This window comes from Ziziphus jujuba, chromosome 10, assembly GCF_031755915.1.
Source record: "Ziziphus jujuba cultivar Dongzao chromosome 10, ASM3175591v1".
In the NCBI taxonomy this organism is placed as follows: domain Eukaryota; kingdom Viridiplantae; phylum Streptophyta; class Magnoliopsida; order Rosales; family Rhamnaceae; genus Ziziphus; species Ziziphus jujuba.
The window spans coordinates 4,023,883-4,038,807 of NC_083388.1; the positions used below are offsets into that span (position 1 = coordinate 4,023,883).

The 14,925-nt window shown below is 33.5% G+C and overlaps 2 protein-coding genes across 4 annotated transcripts; one reads left to right on the forward strand and one right to left on the reverse strand.

The window, feature by feature from the left end:
* The first annotated feature begins 1,505 nt into the window (after positions 1 to 1,505).
* On the forward strand, positions 1,506 to 7,233 carry LOC107410608 (aspartic proteinase 36). 2 transcript variants are annotated; one of them, XM_016018057.4, is made up of 10 exons: positions 1,506 to 2,058; positions 2,522 to 2,651; positions 2,781 to 3,031; positions 3,149 to 3,376; positions 4,819 to 4,981; positions 5,090 to 5,163; positions 5,253 to 5,349; positions 5,886 to 5,952; positions 6,360 to 6,431; positions 6,741 to 7,233. In XM_016018057.4, exons 1-10 carry the CDS (start codon positions 1,826 to 1,828, stop codon positions 6,914 to 6,916), a joined length of 1,491 nt encoding a protein of 496 aa, XP_015873543.3. In that variant the 5' UTR covers positions 1,506 to 1,825; the 3' UTR covers positions 6,917 to 7,233. The 2 variants fall into 2 exon arrangements, with proteins under 2 accessions (XP_015873543.3, XP_024926122.1); XM_025070354.3 differs by having other exon boundaries at positions 1,920 to 2,058; positions 2,522 to 2,686.
* A 249-nt stretch (positions 7,234 to 7,482) lies between these two features.
* On the reverse strand, positions 7,483 to 13,575 carry LOC107410576 (protein argonaute 5). Of its 2 annotated transcripts, none has more exons than XM_060812310.1 (22): positions 12,925 to 13,575; positions 12,646 to 12,851; positions 12,358 to 12,507; positions 12,087 to 12,220; positions 11,875 to 11,984; positions 11,503 to 11,606; positions 11,275 to 11,410; positions 11,075 to 11,191; positions 10,890 to 10,997; positions 10,735 to 10,806; positions 10,286 to 10,405; positions 10,040 to 10,163; positions 9,772 to 9,893; positions 9,546 to 9,683; positions 9,334 to 9,476; positions 9,140 to 9,202; positions 8,987 to 9,050; positions 8,636 to 8,771; positions 8,455 to 8,528; positions 8,273 to 8,367; positions 8,160 to 8,191; positions 7,483 to 8,057 (listed from the first exon to the last, which is right to left on the reverse strand). In XM_060812310.1, exons 1-22 carry the CDS (start codon positions 13,345 to 13,347, stop codon positions 7,894 to 7,896), a joined length of 2,835 nt encoding a protein of 944 aa, XP_060668293.1. In that variant the 5' UTR covers positions 13,348 to 13,575; the 3' UTR covers positions 7,483 to 7,893. The 2 variants fall into 2 exon arrangements, with proteins under 2 accessions (XP_060668293.1, XP_060668292.1); XM_060812309.1 differs by having other exon boundaries at positions 10,040 to 10,190; positions 12,925 to 13,571.
* Positions 13,576 to 14,925: the final 1,350 nt, after the last annotated feature.

Below are 14,925 nucleotides of genomic sequence, written 5' to 3' on the forward strand. Positions count from 1 at the left end.
CTTTTTCTTTTCTTTTTTTTTTTTTCTTTTTTTTTGGGTGATACTCATACTGGATTAACTATCTTAATTTCCATAATAAGAATACTAATTAGAACAGTACTCAATCACATACTAAATGCTCTAAACACATAAAAAAAACCCTATACAAACTTTAATTTACATTTTATAATAAATTAGAAAGAAAATTAGATAAGCAATTATAAAGCTCCTATGTTTAAGAATATTCATTTCAAAACAATATTGACACAGTATATATTTACATGGTTTAGTGGGCATATCCATTTTAATTGTTCTCTTATTGTTTAAAATGATACACAAAATCATGACTCAAAGCTTTGCTACCCTTATCTACAAGAAAAAACCGAATAAAAAAAAAAAAAAAACCCAAATAATGTAAGATAGAATATATTTTATACATATAAATGTATTAATACGTAGAAAAGAAAAAGTGCGTACCAACAACGCACATGATTTTGTGGGTTACCAAACAGGAAAACGGAAGGAAACTCCACCATGGTTATATATATATATATATATATATATATTTTTTTTTTTTAAAGAAAGTATTTTATGTTAAATATGTTGAAAGACAAACATGATTTTACAGAATATTTTCATAAAATTTGTGAGGTGAAGACTGAATTATGATGTAGCAACAGTACTTTTAATTACTAAATTATATATATATATATATATATATTCAAATTTTAATGTGGAAAATATATAAAGCAATAATAGAAATATTTGGCACCAATAGGCCTGTCGTTTCAATATTTATCGTCCAAGCATCAAATTAGCATCATCATTGAAATTTGTAAATGGTGCACATTTATAGTCTGAAACATTCATGCAGTGTTTTTTTTAACAATTAAAACATTTTTCGACTAATATTGTACCATTTTTTAATATGTGTAGTGGTAAGTTACAAGAATTGTTTTGTTATTATCATTTATATTTTTTCAACTTTTAATGTGGAAAATATATGCAACAAAAAAAAAAAAAAAAGAAGTATTTTTTGGACACCAATAGTGTTGTTGTTTCAGTATTTTTGCATTTTATCGTCTAAGCATCAAATTTGCACAAGTTTATAAATGATGCACATTAATTAGTTCAACAAAAACCTTCACGCGGTGATTTTTTAACAGCTAAAAACGTTTTTGGACTAATATTGCACCGTTTACAAATTTAAAGGGTGTTGGTGCTAAGAATCCAAAATAAAATATTAAAAACCTATTTACCAAATATATATATATATATATATATTAGAGACTCCTAGCTTTCTTGTAGTATTGTTTATATGCAAGTCCTTTTGGGGTTTGGTCCTTATCGGGACAATAAAAATTGGTATTAATTTTTTTTCTTTTTTTTTTATAATTCTGTTTAAAGAAAACAAACAAATAAATATTAATAATATATAAAGAAGAACGGATATGAGAAAATAAAAAATAAAATAAAATAAAAATTGTCAATTTTTATGTTTGTATATATATTATGTACGTAATCCATAAATTTGCAGCTTATGGCAGAGGTTGTTATCCGTCTGTCTCTCTCTCTCTCTGTACTTTCTAAAACTCTCTTTTTCTTTCTTTTCCATCCCATAGAGAGAGATGCAGAGCAACAACCACCACCACCTCAATAACAACAACACCAACCTGGATCTTTGCCTTCTAATCCATTTCGTTCTTGTTTTTTATTTTTATTGATAGATATTGGGAACCCAGTTTTTGCCGTTAAATCTTCGTTTTTTTTTTGTTTTTTTTTGGCTATCTTTTTTACTGGTCTGGGACTGGCTTAAACTTGAAGTTTCATATAGAGAAACAAAGAAATGGCCTTTTCCGCCGGAATTTTGATTGCCGGCGTTATGCTGCTGGCGGCGGTGTTGGCGGTGGGTGCTTTTCAGATGACCCTGAAGTTGGAGAGAGCTTTTCCTGCGAGCCATAGAGTGGAATTGAGTGAGCTTGTATTGAGGGACAAGGTTCGCCATGGAAGAATGTTGCAGTCTTCGGGTGGTGTGGTTGATTTTCCTGTACAGGGGACCTTCGATCCGTTTGTCGTTGGGTAATTTTTTCTTCTCTTTGTTTATTTTTTGTAATTTTGTGTAATGGGTTTCCTTCGCTTTCTATATTTCTGTGGATTTTCGAATGATTTTTCTTTTCTTTTTTTTTTGGATTTTATGTTTGGAATTCCCATTTATATTTCTTGGTTCAATTTTCTATTGTTCCAAAAGTTTGTTTTTGTGGGTGAGTCATGGTTTATTGATGTTTTATGCTAATTTCCTCTGCTTTCCTTCTTTAAAAGGTTCATTTGGTTCTACTTTTCCGTTCTTTGTGAATTTTGGAAAATTTAATATATATATATATATATATATTTTGTCTGTTTCTATTTTATTTTCTATTGCTGTGTATTTAGTCCATAACATAATACTCTTTAGTAGCTAATTTTCTCTTTGTTCGAGTTAGATTTTAGTTTTGGCTAAGAATGTCAATTTTGACCAGAAAGTAATTTAATTTCTCTTTTTTAGGCTATATTTCACGAGAGTTCAATTGGGTTCTCCTCCAAAAGATTTCTACGTGCAGATTGATACCGGAAGTGACGTTTTATGGGTCAGCTGCGGTTCCTGCAATGGTTGCCCTTTATCAAGTGGACTCCAAGTATAGCACTCTCTCTTACCGTAAATTATTTCCCTGTAATGTTTTCAATCTCACCGAGTTTGTGGAAACAACGTTAACGATATGCTGCTATACATATTTTGACATTGTTTGCTTTTTATTTTCTTACAGATTCCGCTTAATTTCTTTGATACTGGGAGCTCATCAACATCAACTTTGGTCTCCTGTTCAGACCAAAGATGTGGTCTTGGAGTTCAGTCAGCAGATTCCATCTGCTCTACTCAGAACAATCAGTGTACCTACACATTTCAGTATGGAGATGGTAGTGGGACATCAGGGTTCTACGTATCAGACTTATTGCATTTTGATATGATTCTTGGGGGATCTATGATCCAAAATTCTTCTGCTCCTATTGTCTTTGGGTACTCACAAACCCTCCAAAGTGTAGAGATTACTTGTTTTTTACTTTTTGGTAATCTTTTTGTTCTTCTTGCTTTGGAATTTGGAAGTCGTTGCCTTATTCGTGAACTATGATACAGGTGTAGCACCTTGCAGACCGGAGACCTAACAAAATCAGATCGAGCAGTCGATGGGATCTTTGGATTTGGGCAGCAGGGCATGTCTGTCATCTCTCAATTATCTTCACAAGGAGTAGCACCAAAAGTGTTTTCCCATTGCTTGAAAGGAAATGATGAGGGTGGAGGAATATTGGTTCTTGGCGAGATTGTCGAGCCAAATATCGTCTATAGCCCACTTGTTCCTGGACAGTAAGTATTTTTTACCCCCCTTTTTGCCCCTTTTAACATGTGCTCATAAACTGCAAAATCTTATGGACTCTTCCTTTTTGCTACTAAAGGTGGAATTATAGCCTATATTATGTCATGTTTTAGTGTATTGGTTCTTTGCTTCACCTAGAAGTTATAGGTTTTAAGGGATTTTATTATATCTTTTACAAAATTGCTTGGCAAAATCAATAACCGACTGCTAGTTTGGCTTTCCACAGATTCTTTAAGCGGCAAATCTGATCCTTTATGTTATAGTGTTTTCTCACACTTGTTCAAATCGTAATATATAATCAGCAACGTATTTTTAGTTGTATTTGTCAGAGTTTTTATTTATTTATTTATATTTTTCTCTCTTTTTCAGAAACAAAAGCATTATCTTGTTAGATTTGGTGCATTGTTGTGACACATCTTGATGAATTTAAGCTCTGGCTCTCTTCACTGACTTCATGTTGTTTTATGAGGTTATATAAATAAGTCTTTATATGAAGTTGATTATAACTGATAGAGAGAGTATGTTGGCTTCTATTTCGACAAAATAAACTTGAAAGATACTAGTACGATAATAGAGAAAAAGATGGAAAGATTTATTGAATTTCTAGGCTGTTAGGTAGTTTGCCCAGTTTGCTTGGATTGTCATAGCTTGCATTGAAGATCCAAACTTTCTTATTTTAATGGTATTGTTTGTTGTTTTGGATTCTTTGCTATTCATGATTTTAATTTCCTTTTCATCATTTTTTTGAGGTGTTCAGGATCTGGGTGATTGCTTATAACTAGGTTACTATTTGAGTCACTTATAGTCATCTCATACTTTTCTAATTTATGGAGTTTTCTCTCTGAGAACTCTTAGGGTTAGACATTTTCTCCTCTTTTCCCTTTTCTTAGTGCTGATTCAACTTGATGAGTAGATTAGCTGTTAAATGATGAAAGCATAAGACGTAATTCTTGAACTGTCTATTGGGTTAGCCTTTAATTCCACATAAAGGAAGCCATTTGTTTGCCTTCAATCCTGTAGAAATTGGAGTCTGAGTTTTACAGAAAGCAGGAATAATCTGAATACCTTCATATTATCTGTTTCCTTCCTTAGTATCACCTGAGGCTAAAATGTACAAAGAAAAGGTAGTTTTGCCAGATTAAAAACATTGATTAGTAAAAGTATGAAACAAACATGAAAAACAGAATTGATTTTAAATTAGGAGAACTTTTTCAGCAAATGGATAGAACCTTTGAGTCAACACCAAAATTTTAGTTCAATTGACGACTTGGCATCCTTTAGATGATGAGTATACCTAGTTCTAATATCAGTCATTACTATTTGCGAATTTTTAAATTTTTTATTTAACTATTTGTAAATGCATGGGCTTGGATTATATAAACTTTACCATTGAAAAGTTGACTAACCTAAATAACGTAACTTATTTTTGCAGGCCTCATTATAATCTACATCTGCAAAGCATCAGTGTCAATGGACAAATATTACCCATTGATTCAGCAGTATTTGCAACATCAAGCAACCGAGGAACCATAATTGATTCTGGTACTACTTTGGCATACCTTGCAGAAGAAGCTTATGATCCTTTTGTTGATGCTGTAGGTTTAACATTCTTTCACTAGCTAGTCATTCTCATTTTTCGACCAATGAGACCAAGCCTAAATAAAACTTAACATGCTCTTATACCAATTATGTTCTTGTGACAGATTACTACTGCAGTTTCACAATCTGTACGCCCTGTTCTTTCCAAAGGAAATCAATGTTATTTGATTACCACCAGGTTCACTTTCTGGACACGTTATGTTTCTTTGTTCTGATTGATTGCTTTGTTAGGATTTTCTTAACTCTTCAACTTTTATTTGTTTGCAGTGTTGCTGATATTTTCCCTCAAGTTAGTTTGAACTTTGCTGGTGGTGCATCCATGGTTTTGGGACCTCAAGAGTATCTTGTACAGCAGAATTCAATTGTGAGTCTTAAAACATGGTTTTAGTTTTCCTTTTTTCGATCCTGAGGACATCTTAATTGTTTTTGTCACAAAAATGCAATTAAGTTGGGGTAAAAAATACATATGCCTGCCTCTTCTGATGAATGGCTTGCATAAACAGGTCTTTGACTTTTGACTATTCTAGTTCAATATTTTAGTCTTTGTTCATAAAACCATGTGTATCTCTCAAAACATTATTTTACTGATACCCTCGTTTTAAATCTATTTATAGCTATAATAAATTTTTAAATACTGGATTTCTTCTCTTTGTTCGAAGCTCCTCATGCTTATTAGTTATCATGTACTGGTGTTTGATAAATCACCACCTGCAGCAAAAATATGTGTTTTAACCTTTCTACAAAATCTTTCCTTTCTGTCAATCCCTCCATTCATTGCTGCTCACTAATGAATAAAAAATGTAACAAACAAGCATTGTGCTTCATCTTATTACAGTAAACAGAAATTATTGTTTTCTGTCCTGAATTTTTAACGGAGATGGGTGAACCTTGATGTTACAGGGTAGTGCTGCAGTTTGGTGCATTGGCTTTCAGAAGATTCAGGGTCAGAGCATTACAATTTTGGGAGGTATTTGCACCAAATTTCATTATTCTCATTGGTTTGAACCTTCTTATTCTGTTTGAACATTCTTGGTTGGACATTGATTGAAGAAGAAACCCTCTTGTATATACTTGAAATTAGTTTTTCATCTTACTACATGTGCAACTCAAAAGCAGAACCTTTTGTTTTCCTTCCAATTTTCCCGTCTATGACTACTTTTGCTCGTAGCATATGTGGGCCTCTGTACTTTCCATACAATTTTGTTCGTCTTATATATATATATATATATATATGTGTGTGTGTGTTTATGTTTAATCGGCTAAAAAATCTACTAGCAAGCCAAGTTTTGTATTAAGTCATCTTATCCCTTACATCTAAGTTTAGATGGTTCTTACTTCATTTAAGACACATTAATATTGTCTTCTTTTTGGCAGATGTTGTCCTAAAAGACAAAATCTTTGTTTATGATTTGGGCGGTCAACGGATTGGATGGGCTAACTATGACTGTAAGTTTCAATGAACCCTACCTGAAAGTGGCAGTTGGGCACTAATTAAAATGATTCATGTTCATTGTCTCATAATTTTTCTATAATTTACATAGCAAACATAAAGAAAAGGAAAAGAAGTTGGCTTTTGAAATATTTGTGACTTCCTGAAAGAGATTTTATACTCAATATGATATAATTTGTAGAAGACTTAAAACTGGATTTATGTGAGAAAAATAGCAATGAACCAGGAATACCAATGTTTCTATTTTGCTATTGAATTGACCCAATACTGACTTCTGATCCTTGAATATTGATCTGTTCTACCAGGTTCGATGTCGGTAAACGTGTCTGCAACTAGTAGAACTGGGAGAAGTGAATATGTGAACGCTGGGCAACTCAGTGATGGCAGCTCAATTCACAATGAACCATACACGTTGTTATTAGTCAGCATAATGGCTTCCATCTTGCACGTAACATTTCCGAGTATCTTCCAGTTTTTGTAGCATTTGGTGCCAAGAAACAGAAATGGAACCAATTTCTACCATTCTTTGTTCCATTGTGTATATTGTTACATTGCTGGTTCATATTTATACAACCGGCCCCACATAATGTTATTTTATTCACTGGCTGTGGCTGTTGTCTAATAGACCTGGCTTCTCTAGGTCTTCCTTCCGAGTGCTTCTTTCGATTTCCATTTTTTTTTTTTGCCTTTGTTTGTAATTAGTTGCCCATGTAGAATTAGATGTTCTATAGCCAGAGCTTGTAAATTACATTTATACACAAAAGATTGTTAAATAGCAGATTTTGATGATTACGAAAATGTTCCAGTGGTTTGACATCATTCTGAATTATACTGATTTTATAATTTAGAGTAGGATACGAGAATTGTTTTTGGTATAAACATTGTTTTCCGGTCTTAAAAAAATCACGGACTACTACCATTTCAATGATTTTTAAATAAATTGTTAATCCATGTAGACCTAAAATTTTGTACTATCATTTTCTTTTGAGATGGAAAGGATTTAAAACAACAATCTAACAAATAAATAACTAAAAAAATAACTATACATAAAACAGGCAACGACACCTTCAAATAGATTTATGACATTACGATTTAAAACTGGCATTGCGGAATGCAGAAAACATGACAATTTACGCTGAAAGTTCAGCACCTCATCTGTTTTGATTAATCGACATTGGTGGCATTTTAATAGTGTACCAAAAAAATACACTCCAAAACTTTAGCTGCACATATCTTATGATCCATCTTAAAACTTTAACCAAAATGGTAAGCCAAAAAAAATACACTCCAAAACTTTAGCTGCACACATCTTATGATCCATCTTAAAACTTTTTAACGAAAATGGTAAGCCAAATATACATCTGATAGTTCTCTTCTACCAAAATGCCAATTTCCTTCAAAAAGTTTTACCAACGGCGTAAACAGGTCATCCAAAATAGAACCCACAAAGGGAATGATTCAGCAATAGAACATGACTTCCTTTACATTGTCCTTGATAAGAGGAAGTTGGCGAAACTCCCCACCCCCTCCTCCGCCACTTGAAGAAGCTCCATCTGAAGAATCCCCTTCAATATAATACCTTGCTCGAAAAGCTGCTAAATGAGCATAATAAGCTGGAGGTACTGCAGATAAAAATATTTGTCTCAGTCTAAACCCATAAAATGATTTATTTAACCGCTGGAACAAAACATAAGTTAACAAATAGATCAAAGTAAAGGTCAAACCTATTGAGACAGATCGTGTGCACCTTGCATACCTGCATTACAAATTATTACACATTTAATATTTTCACAACAAACAAAGTAACTAAAACAAAGATTTAGTAGGAAATACTTACGTGTAACATAAATTGTTAGTCAGGACTTGCAATGCATCTGCATTGAATCCATTCTCATCATAGAGCACATGATAATGTGTAGGCCGGCTTGTTCCCTAAAAACAACACATTCAAATGATTCCATTAAAAATATGGACACAAGTTCATTATCACTAAGTTATCAAATAAGGAATGGGTTAAACCTGAATTCCAGCATGACTATTGAGGTAAAAATCGAATTCCGTAGGGTGACAAATATGGGTATCAACCACAGTGCCTAAACAAGAGAACAAAAATATCGGTTCACCAAAAAAATAAAAAATTACAGTACCTTCGTAATTTTATTGTAGGACAACATAATCACAAACAGCTTATAACACTAACCTGGTTGAATATTGCCACTTGGGTCTGTCTGATCACGACTTCTATGATCAGCAGGGAACAAGCGCGTATGGTGCCTTTTCTGGACCACCACAAAGGTAACAGGTGGTAGGTAACCACTCTCTAAGGAGGCACATGCCTGTGAAGAAGAAAAAATTTAGAGTCATCACCAAAGCACATAGTAGGTAATGAAAAATATAACTCAGATGTACAAACCATAAGATCAATAAAACAAAAATATTGCATTACCAAATAACAACTGTTTAAATATAAATCCATCAACCATCTTATTCTAATTGATGTGCTCTCAATAAATGTTCATAACAAACTATAGGTTGTCGTGAAATATAATACCTTACGTATAGCATCCATCTCATAAAGCAAAACCTGACTGAATTGGCCTTCACTAACACCATCTCTGCCAAATGAAACCAAAACAACTTGGTTAATAAGTGGAGAAGAATAAAAAATTTACTTTGACCAAAGATGAAGAAGAGCAAGGATAACCTGTAAAATATAATCCTTAGAGGTTTCAATCCAGTTGACATTCTGAATGCCCTCAAAATCTCCCTACTCATTAGCAAGAAGAAGAGCAAGGATAACAAATATTATGTACAACAGCAGAAAAAGTTAGCAGGAAGAAGAGCAAGGAGAAAAAATATTATCTACAACGACACAAAACATTGATATCAATTCCTTACCTGATCAATCCACCATGAACCAATTCTCCCTTAGAATTTTGAGATGATTTATAAAGATCTTGTATGATTTCTTCACGATGGGCTTGTGCAGAGACCATTCCTCTATATTTCGTCACTTCGGGCCAATCCATAGAAGCCACTACCTGAGCTAGCCAATTTAATCAAGTTAGAAGGAATTACACATTACAAATATAAAAGATTAACAAACTTACCGCTGCTATTGATGGACTAGAGTCCTCCCCTGGCTGAGGATGGGTTACATCCGCACCAATGATTATGGTAGGCACATCAGTCACTTTGGGAATTCTCCTTTGAATTGCATCATTTAACACTGTGTTTCTACCACCAACCTATGAAAGTAAATACTAAATTTAGATATAAAAATGAAAATAAGAACAGCAATTAGAAAAATCATTAGCACAAATCAGGTAAACAAACCTTCACATTAATCTTAAGAGCCACATTCTCAAAATACTGCTTATTCATCTTTGCTGCTTGCCTAGGCTGGCAGCATTGTGAAACAATTCCCAGCTCTGTTTCACAAACTGTTTTTATTCTCCCTAAAAGCAAGGACAAAAGTTCAGACAAATCATAATCAAGGGATGAATTTCAAACAAAACAAGCACTTCTTCCGTTCAAAAAAATAAAAAACAAAAAAGAAAAATAAAAAAAAAGGAAAAAGGCACAATTTGATACTAGCACTCACCGTAAGAGCCTTTAACATCTGGCAAGATAATAACCAACAACTGAAGTTGCTTTCCCTGTTGTGCAACCAGCCTGTGAACATCTCGCAGTGCCCTTTCAATTTGACCCGGATGAGAATTTTTTGGCTGCAGTAATGGAGTGTGATTGAAAACCTATCAAATACCAAAAGCACTAAAAATGTCACTACCGACACTCTCAAGACATCAAGGACTTGAAAATAAAACATAAACAATATTTATAGCCATACCATTCCTTTACTGTTGCACATCTCGACTAATTCCTGACAGAAACGAAACAGCACATCTTGATTCAATCGTGAGAAGTTTACACATGTCCAAAAGTCTACTTTACCCCCATTTACCATTTTCTACAAAATCAGATCATTGCATAATGAACGTCAATTTGTTAATAAATGTAACGAATAAATTTGATGATCAAGCCAACTAATAAACCTACATATTATAAATTCTAAAATTGTTATTTTCCAAGTAAAACGTTATTACTTCAATAGGCACGTAAGAGCAATCATTAACATGAACACCAAAATAAATAAATAAATAAAAGAATCCTTACACTTAACCCTTGACCAATTCCCCAAAAAAACGTAACTGCAAGAGTACTACGCAAAGCATTAACTCCAAAACGCAAGTGCACATTTCTGTGCATCTTAAAATGACAGAATATCTACAACCTTACCTTGTTAATCATGTTCCATTTCCCCATTCTGGGATTTTCCTTCGGCTCCTTCCCAGTATCATGATACTTGAGCTTTAGCATCCAAAATGAGAAAATAATCAATCAACGACAAGTAGAAAGTTAAAACTACAAACACTAAATAACAGCTATCCTACCATTGGAGGTGGTAAAACTCGAGCATCAACCAATGTAAGGGCCTCTCCTACTTGAATTTGAAATTCCCTAACAAGGGAATCTGCATTGTACCTGTTCTTCCCTACCATCTGCATAGAAGTACAAAATCAGAATGCTCAATATAAAGGAAAATCAAATTCCTCATCAGGATACAAAGTTACAATACCTGCACTATGCTGTGTTCTCTATCAATTGGGCGTTGACAGGTAGCCCTTAGTAGGTTAGTTACTTGTCTCTCATTTAATTTTTTTGAATATCTCTGACCAGGAACAATCTTACATACCTGTGCAAAGATAAACTATTACAAGCAGAAGCAAAAACTAGTGTGGTCAAGGAATAAAATGGTTTTAACAAAAATTGGGAAACCTCCATGGGCAAATAAATTGGTCTTGATTCATTTCCAGCTTGAATAGCAGGTAAGTTCACAAACTTCAGCGTAATATTGTATTTCCTACGAAAATACTGAACCACCGAAACTGTTTGATTGCTATCATCAGTAAACCTAAACATAAAATTAAACAAAAAAAAGTTTAACAAACAAAAATAGAGCAAAAGGCATAAAGTTTCAAAGAGAGTGAGAGAAAGATTACTTACGATAATTGGCTGATCGGTTGTAACGATATACCAGAGATTTTATAAATTTTCCGATGCCCTGTGTGGGCAACTTCTACCCTTATCCCTTTCAATGCTTTTCTGACCTGAAAATTAAAGTAACAACAACAGAAAAAGATAACGCAATGGTAAGATTATTAAAAGATTAAATTATAGAAATATCTATAAATCAAACCGGAAGCATAGGAAACAGTCAATAAAAATTTAAAAGAATAAGGAGAAAGACTAGTAAAAACTTTAAACTTGTAAGCTAAGGAGAAAGACTGGTAAACTTTTACTTCCTAAAATTGATGAGAATTGAACATCCTGATCCTAAGCATAAGTACTCACAGAAAATATAATGGTGAAAAATACCTTAACACGATCTTGATCAGACAAGGGTCTCGAAACATCTCTCAAATAGAAATGTTTGAAAACAAAGTCATGAACCCAAATATCCTCATAGAAGGACCTGGCAGACACATCTGAAATTTAAAAAAGTGAAAAAAGAAAAAAAAAAAAAATCAAACCACTATTCAAGTTCAAAAAATATGTTCCCATATACAAATAACGAGCGGTTTCCTTACCAATATTAAGTGAAAGACCCATCTGGGTTGGTCGTAGACTTTGATAATACCCTCGCCAGAATTCCAGACCATCACCAAGCTCCCCTTTGGTTCCCAAATCAGGATGGAAAAAGGATCTTGCAACGGCAGTGTACCTACAGCAAAAGAAAAAAAGTTCCAGTTATCTCAAGTACAAAAACAGACCCCCCCCCCCAAAAAAAAAAAAATCAATAACCAAAATGAAATATTCAGACACTAAAGATTATAATTCTCAGGCAGTTTTTTAAATTACATTTGCGATGGAGTTTGTCGGAGTACGACATCAAGTACTTGAATAGTTTCTTGGGGAACATCTAGTTGTCTGCTTCGCAAGAATTGCTGGAGATGGTGAAGATCTGGCTTCGAAGCAAATTTAATCACAACTTTAAATTCCCTCTCCCTCCTGTTACACAATAAAAAATAAAAAAATAAAAAATAAAAAATCAGGTGGCACTAGTACATAATAAAATTCAAAACGCAGAGAAAAATCCAAAATTAAGCAGAGAAAAATCCAAAGTTAAGGGAAAATATGTAAATATACCTCTGGGCACTGGAAGAGGCATCGTCAGGTAACCTGACGACAAACTCTTTAGAGGAGAATGGCAGTGGTCCCGCCGTGTAAATACTTTTCCCGCCATCATACGCCGGTTTTTTCCTCCCCAAGTGTGACTCGCCGTACAAATTACATAGCTCAGTCATTACGCCTCTGTTGACTTTCTTCGACGTGACCTCTGGCCTAATCGTTACCTGAAGTATTTAAAAGAAAAATAAATATCGTAGTGGTTAGGATCAAAACTTACGAAAAGAAAACTCCACTCACGTCATAGTGGTAAAGATCGCAGTCGGCAATCTTAACCAAGAAGTGATTAGCCCTCACGACGCATTTCCTTCCGACCGTTCCGAATCCTGGCCTTCTAGGAATCGTCCCAGCCTTGGACGACGACGGAGGAGACTGCGCTGGAGGCTGAGCTGGCAATGTGAGTCTCTGCTCCACTTCAACCGCCAACGCAGACGCCGAAGTCCCCGCCTGAGTTACCGTTGGAGCAACCGTCGGAGTCGAAGTGGCGGTCGGCGTTGTAACCGCGGCATATACCGGAGCACTGCTGCCGCCACGTCCTCGGCCTCTACCACCACCGCTGCGGCCTCCTCGCTGAACCGAAGGCGTCGGAACCGGCGCCGGAGTCGATGGCGGAGCCTGCTGGCCTCTGCCTGATCGACGACCACCACCTCCACGACGAGACATTGCCGGCGAGTTTCTGGTTCGAAATGTTGAAAACTAAAAGGAAGAACAGAAATCAAATAGAAGCAATTGGAGTATAACAAACAAAGGAGCGTGAGCATAGAGTGGGTGAGCGAGCAAAGCCCATATATAGGAGACGTGGAAAGGGAGACGAGGTTTGCTTCCGAAGTTTGATCTAATGACCGTTTTACCCTCGGCCTTAACTTGATACGAGATATATACGAAAAAAAGAAAAAAAAAAAGTTTTTTTTAGGAGATAGTGCAGGGACCAAGAAATAACCGCCGGCGGAGATGGAAGATTGCATAAAAAGTGTGTGTTGTGTACTCCATGGTGGGTTCCACCAACATCTTTAGTACGTGTGCCAGAGGTTTTTTTCATTGTGTGACAGAGCAAATTATTTAATTTATTACAGACTAATAAATTTGAGATGACCAAGAGTTTTTGAGGTGTGCTTCGGTTGCCGCCTTTTTCATTATTGCAAACATTTATTAATTTCGGCTTTTAAACTTCATAATTCATGTAAATATTATTTTCTTTTAATTTATTTTATATTTTATACTATTTATGAGTATGAATACATTTTTTGCGCAATTTTTGGGCAAATCCAGGATTATTCGTATGGCAATTTGCGAATTTCCAAAAAAAAATATTTTATTTGTTTGATAAAATAATAGCTTTATTGCTAAATCATCACTAAATATTTTAGTTTTTGTAACTTATAAATAGATTGTCTCCATGAGAAAAGTCTAGTATCTTTTTCATTTTTTATAATGGTAATTCAAGCAGAATAGTTAATTAAACTATCATATTGATTTACTAAAGACATAAAAAAAATGTTTTAGTTTGATAAAAACAAAATTCATTTGCTAACGATTATTTTAAATATATCTATATAATATATAAAAATAAAATAGCCATCGTTATATTTATTTTTTGTCTCTCTAAAAGTATTAAAAAAATTAAAATTTAAAAATATAATTGTCTTAAAAATTTCACAATCTAAAAATTATTATCTTATATCATCTTTATATTCATTTTATTTTCATCAAGAAGCATTACAAAAAAATTAAAATTCAAAAAAAAAAACTGTTTGAAAAATTCTACAATCTTAATAAAACTTGAAAAGAATAATTTGATCTTAATTTTTGTAAATTTCCATAACATGTGGATAATATCAAGATTTGGTTATAAATTTTTGCAATAACATGTACAACAAAGTTAGCATGGTTGATATAAATAATATTTTCACAAATAAAAATTTCACAATCTTCATAACGCTTTGAAGGAAAAATTTGATCATAATTTTTGAAAATTTACATAATATATGGGTATGAAGATTTTATTTTTGGTGATGGAACAAAACTAGGCAAGAGGAATTTTTTTTTCTCCTTATTTGGTTTCTTTTTGAATTTTTTAAAATAAGGTAAAAAACATATATATATATATATATAGATATATATATATATATATAATATTTTTATTATTAAAGATATTTCACAAAAAAACTCCATACCCTAATATAGATTTATATATGGATATGCAATTAACAGAATTTCATTGTAAAATAATAAAATTAATAT

What these genes read in the sequence shown, in the direction of transcription:
- LOC107410576 (XM_060812309.1), bottom strand. Translation starts at nt 13,347, where the DNA reads ATGTCTCGTCGTGGAGGTGGTGGTCGTCGATCAGGCAGAGGCCAGCAG. An exon ending in GCCTCTTCCAGTGCCCAGAG is followed by an intron (nt 12,508 to 12,645) that starts GTATATTTACAT and finishes ATTGTGTAACAG; the next exon opens with GAGGGAGAGGGAATTTAAAG. An exon ending in AATGGAACATGATTAACAAG is followed by an intron (nt 10,406 to 10,734) that starts GTAAGGTTGTAG and finishes CTGATTTTGTAG; the next exon opens with AAAATGGTAAATGGGGGTAA.
- LOC107410608 (XM_016018057.4), top strand. Translation starts at nt 1,826, where the DNA reads ATGGCCTTTTCCGCCGGAATTTTGATTGCCGGCGTTATGCTGCTGGCG. An exon ending in CTTTATCAAGTGGACTCCAA is followed by an intron (nt 2,652 to 2,780) that starts GTATAGCACTCT and finishes ATTTTCTTACAG; the next exon opens with ATTCCGCTTAATTTCTTTGA. An exon ending in ATGATCCTTTTGTTGATGCT is followed by an intron (nt 4,982 to 5,089) that starts GTAGGTTTAACA and finishes TTCTTGTGACAG; the next exon opens with ATTACTACTGCAGTTTCACA.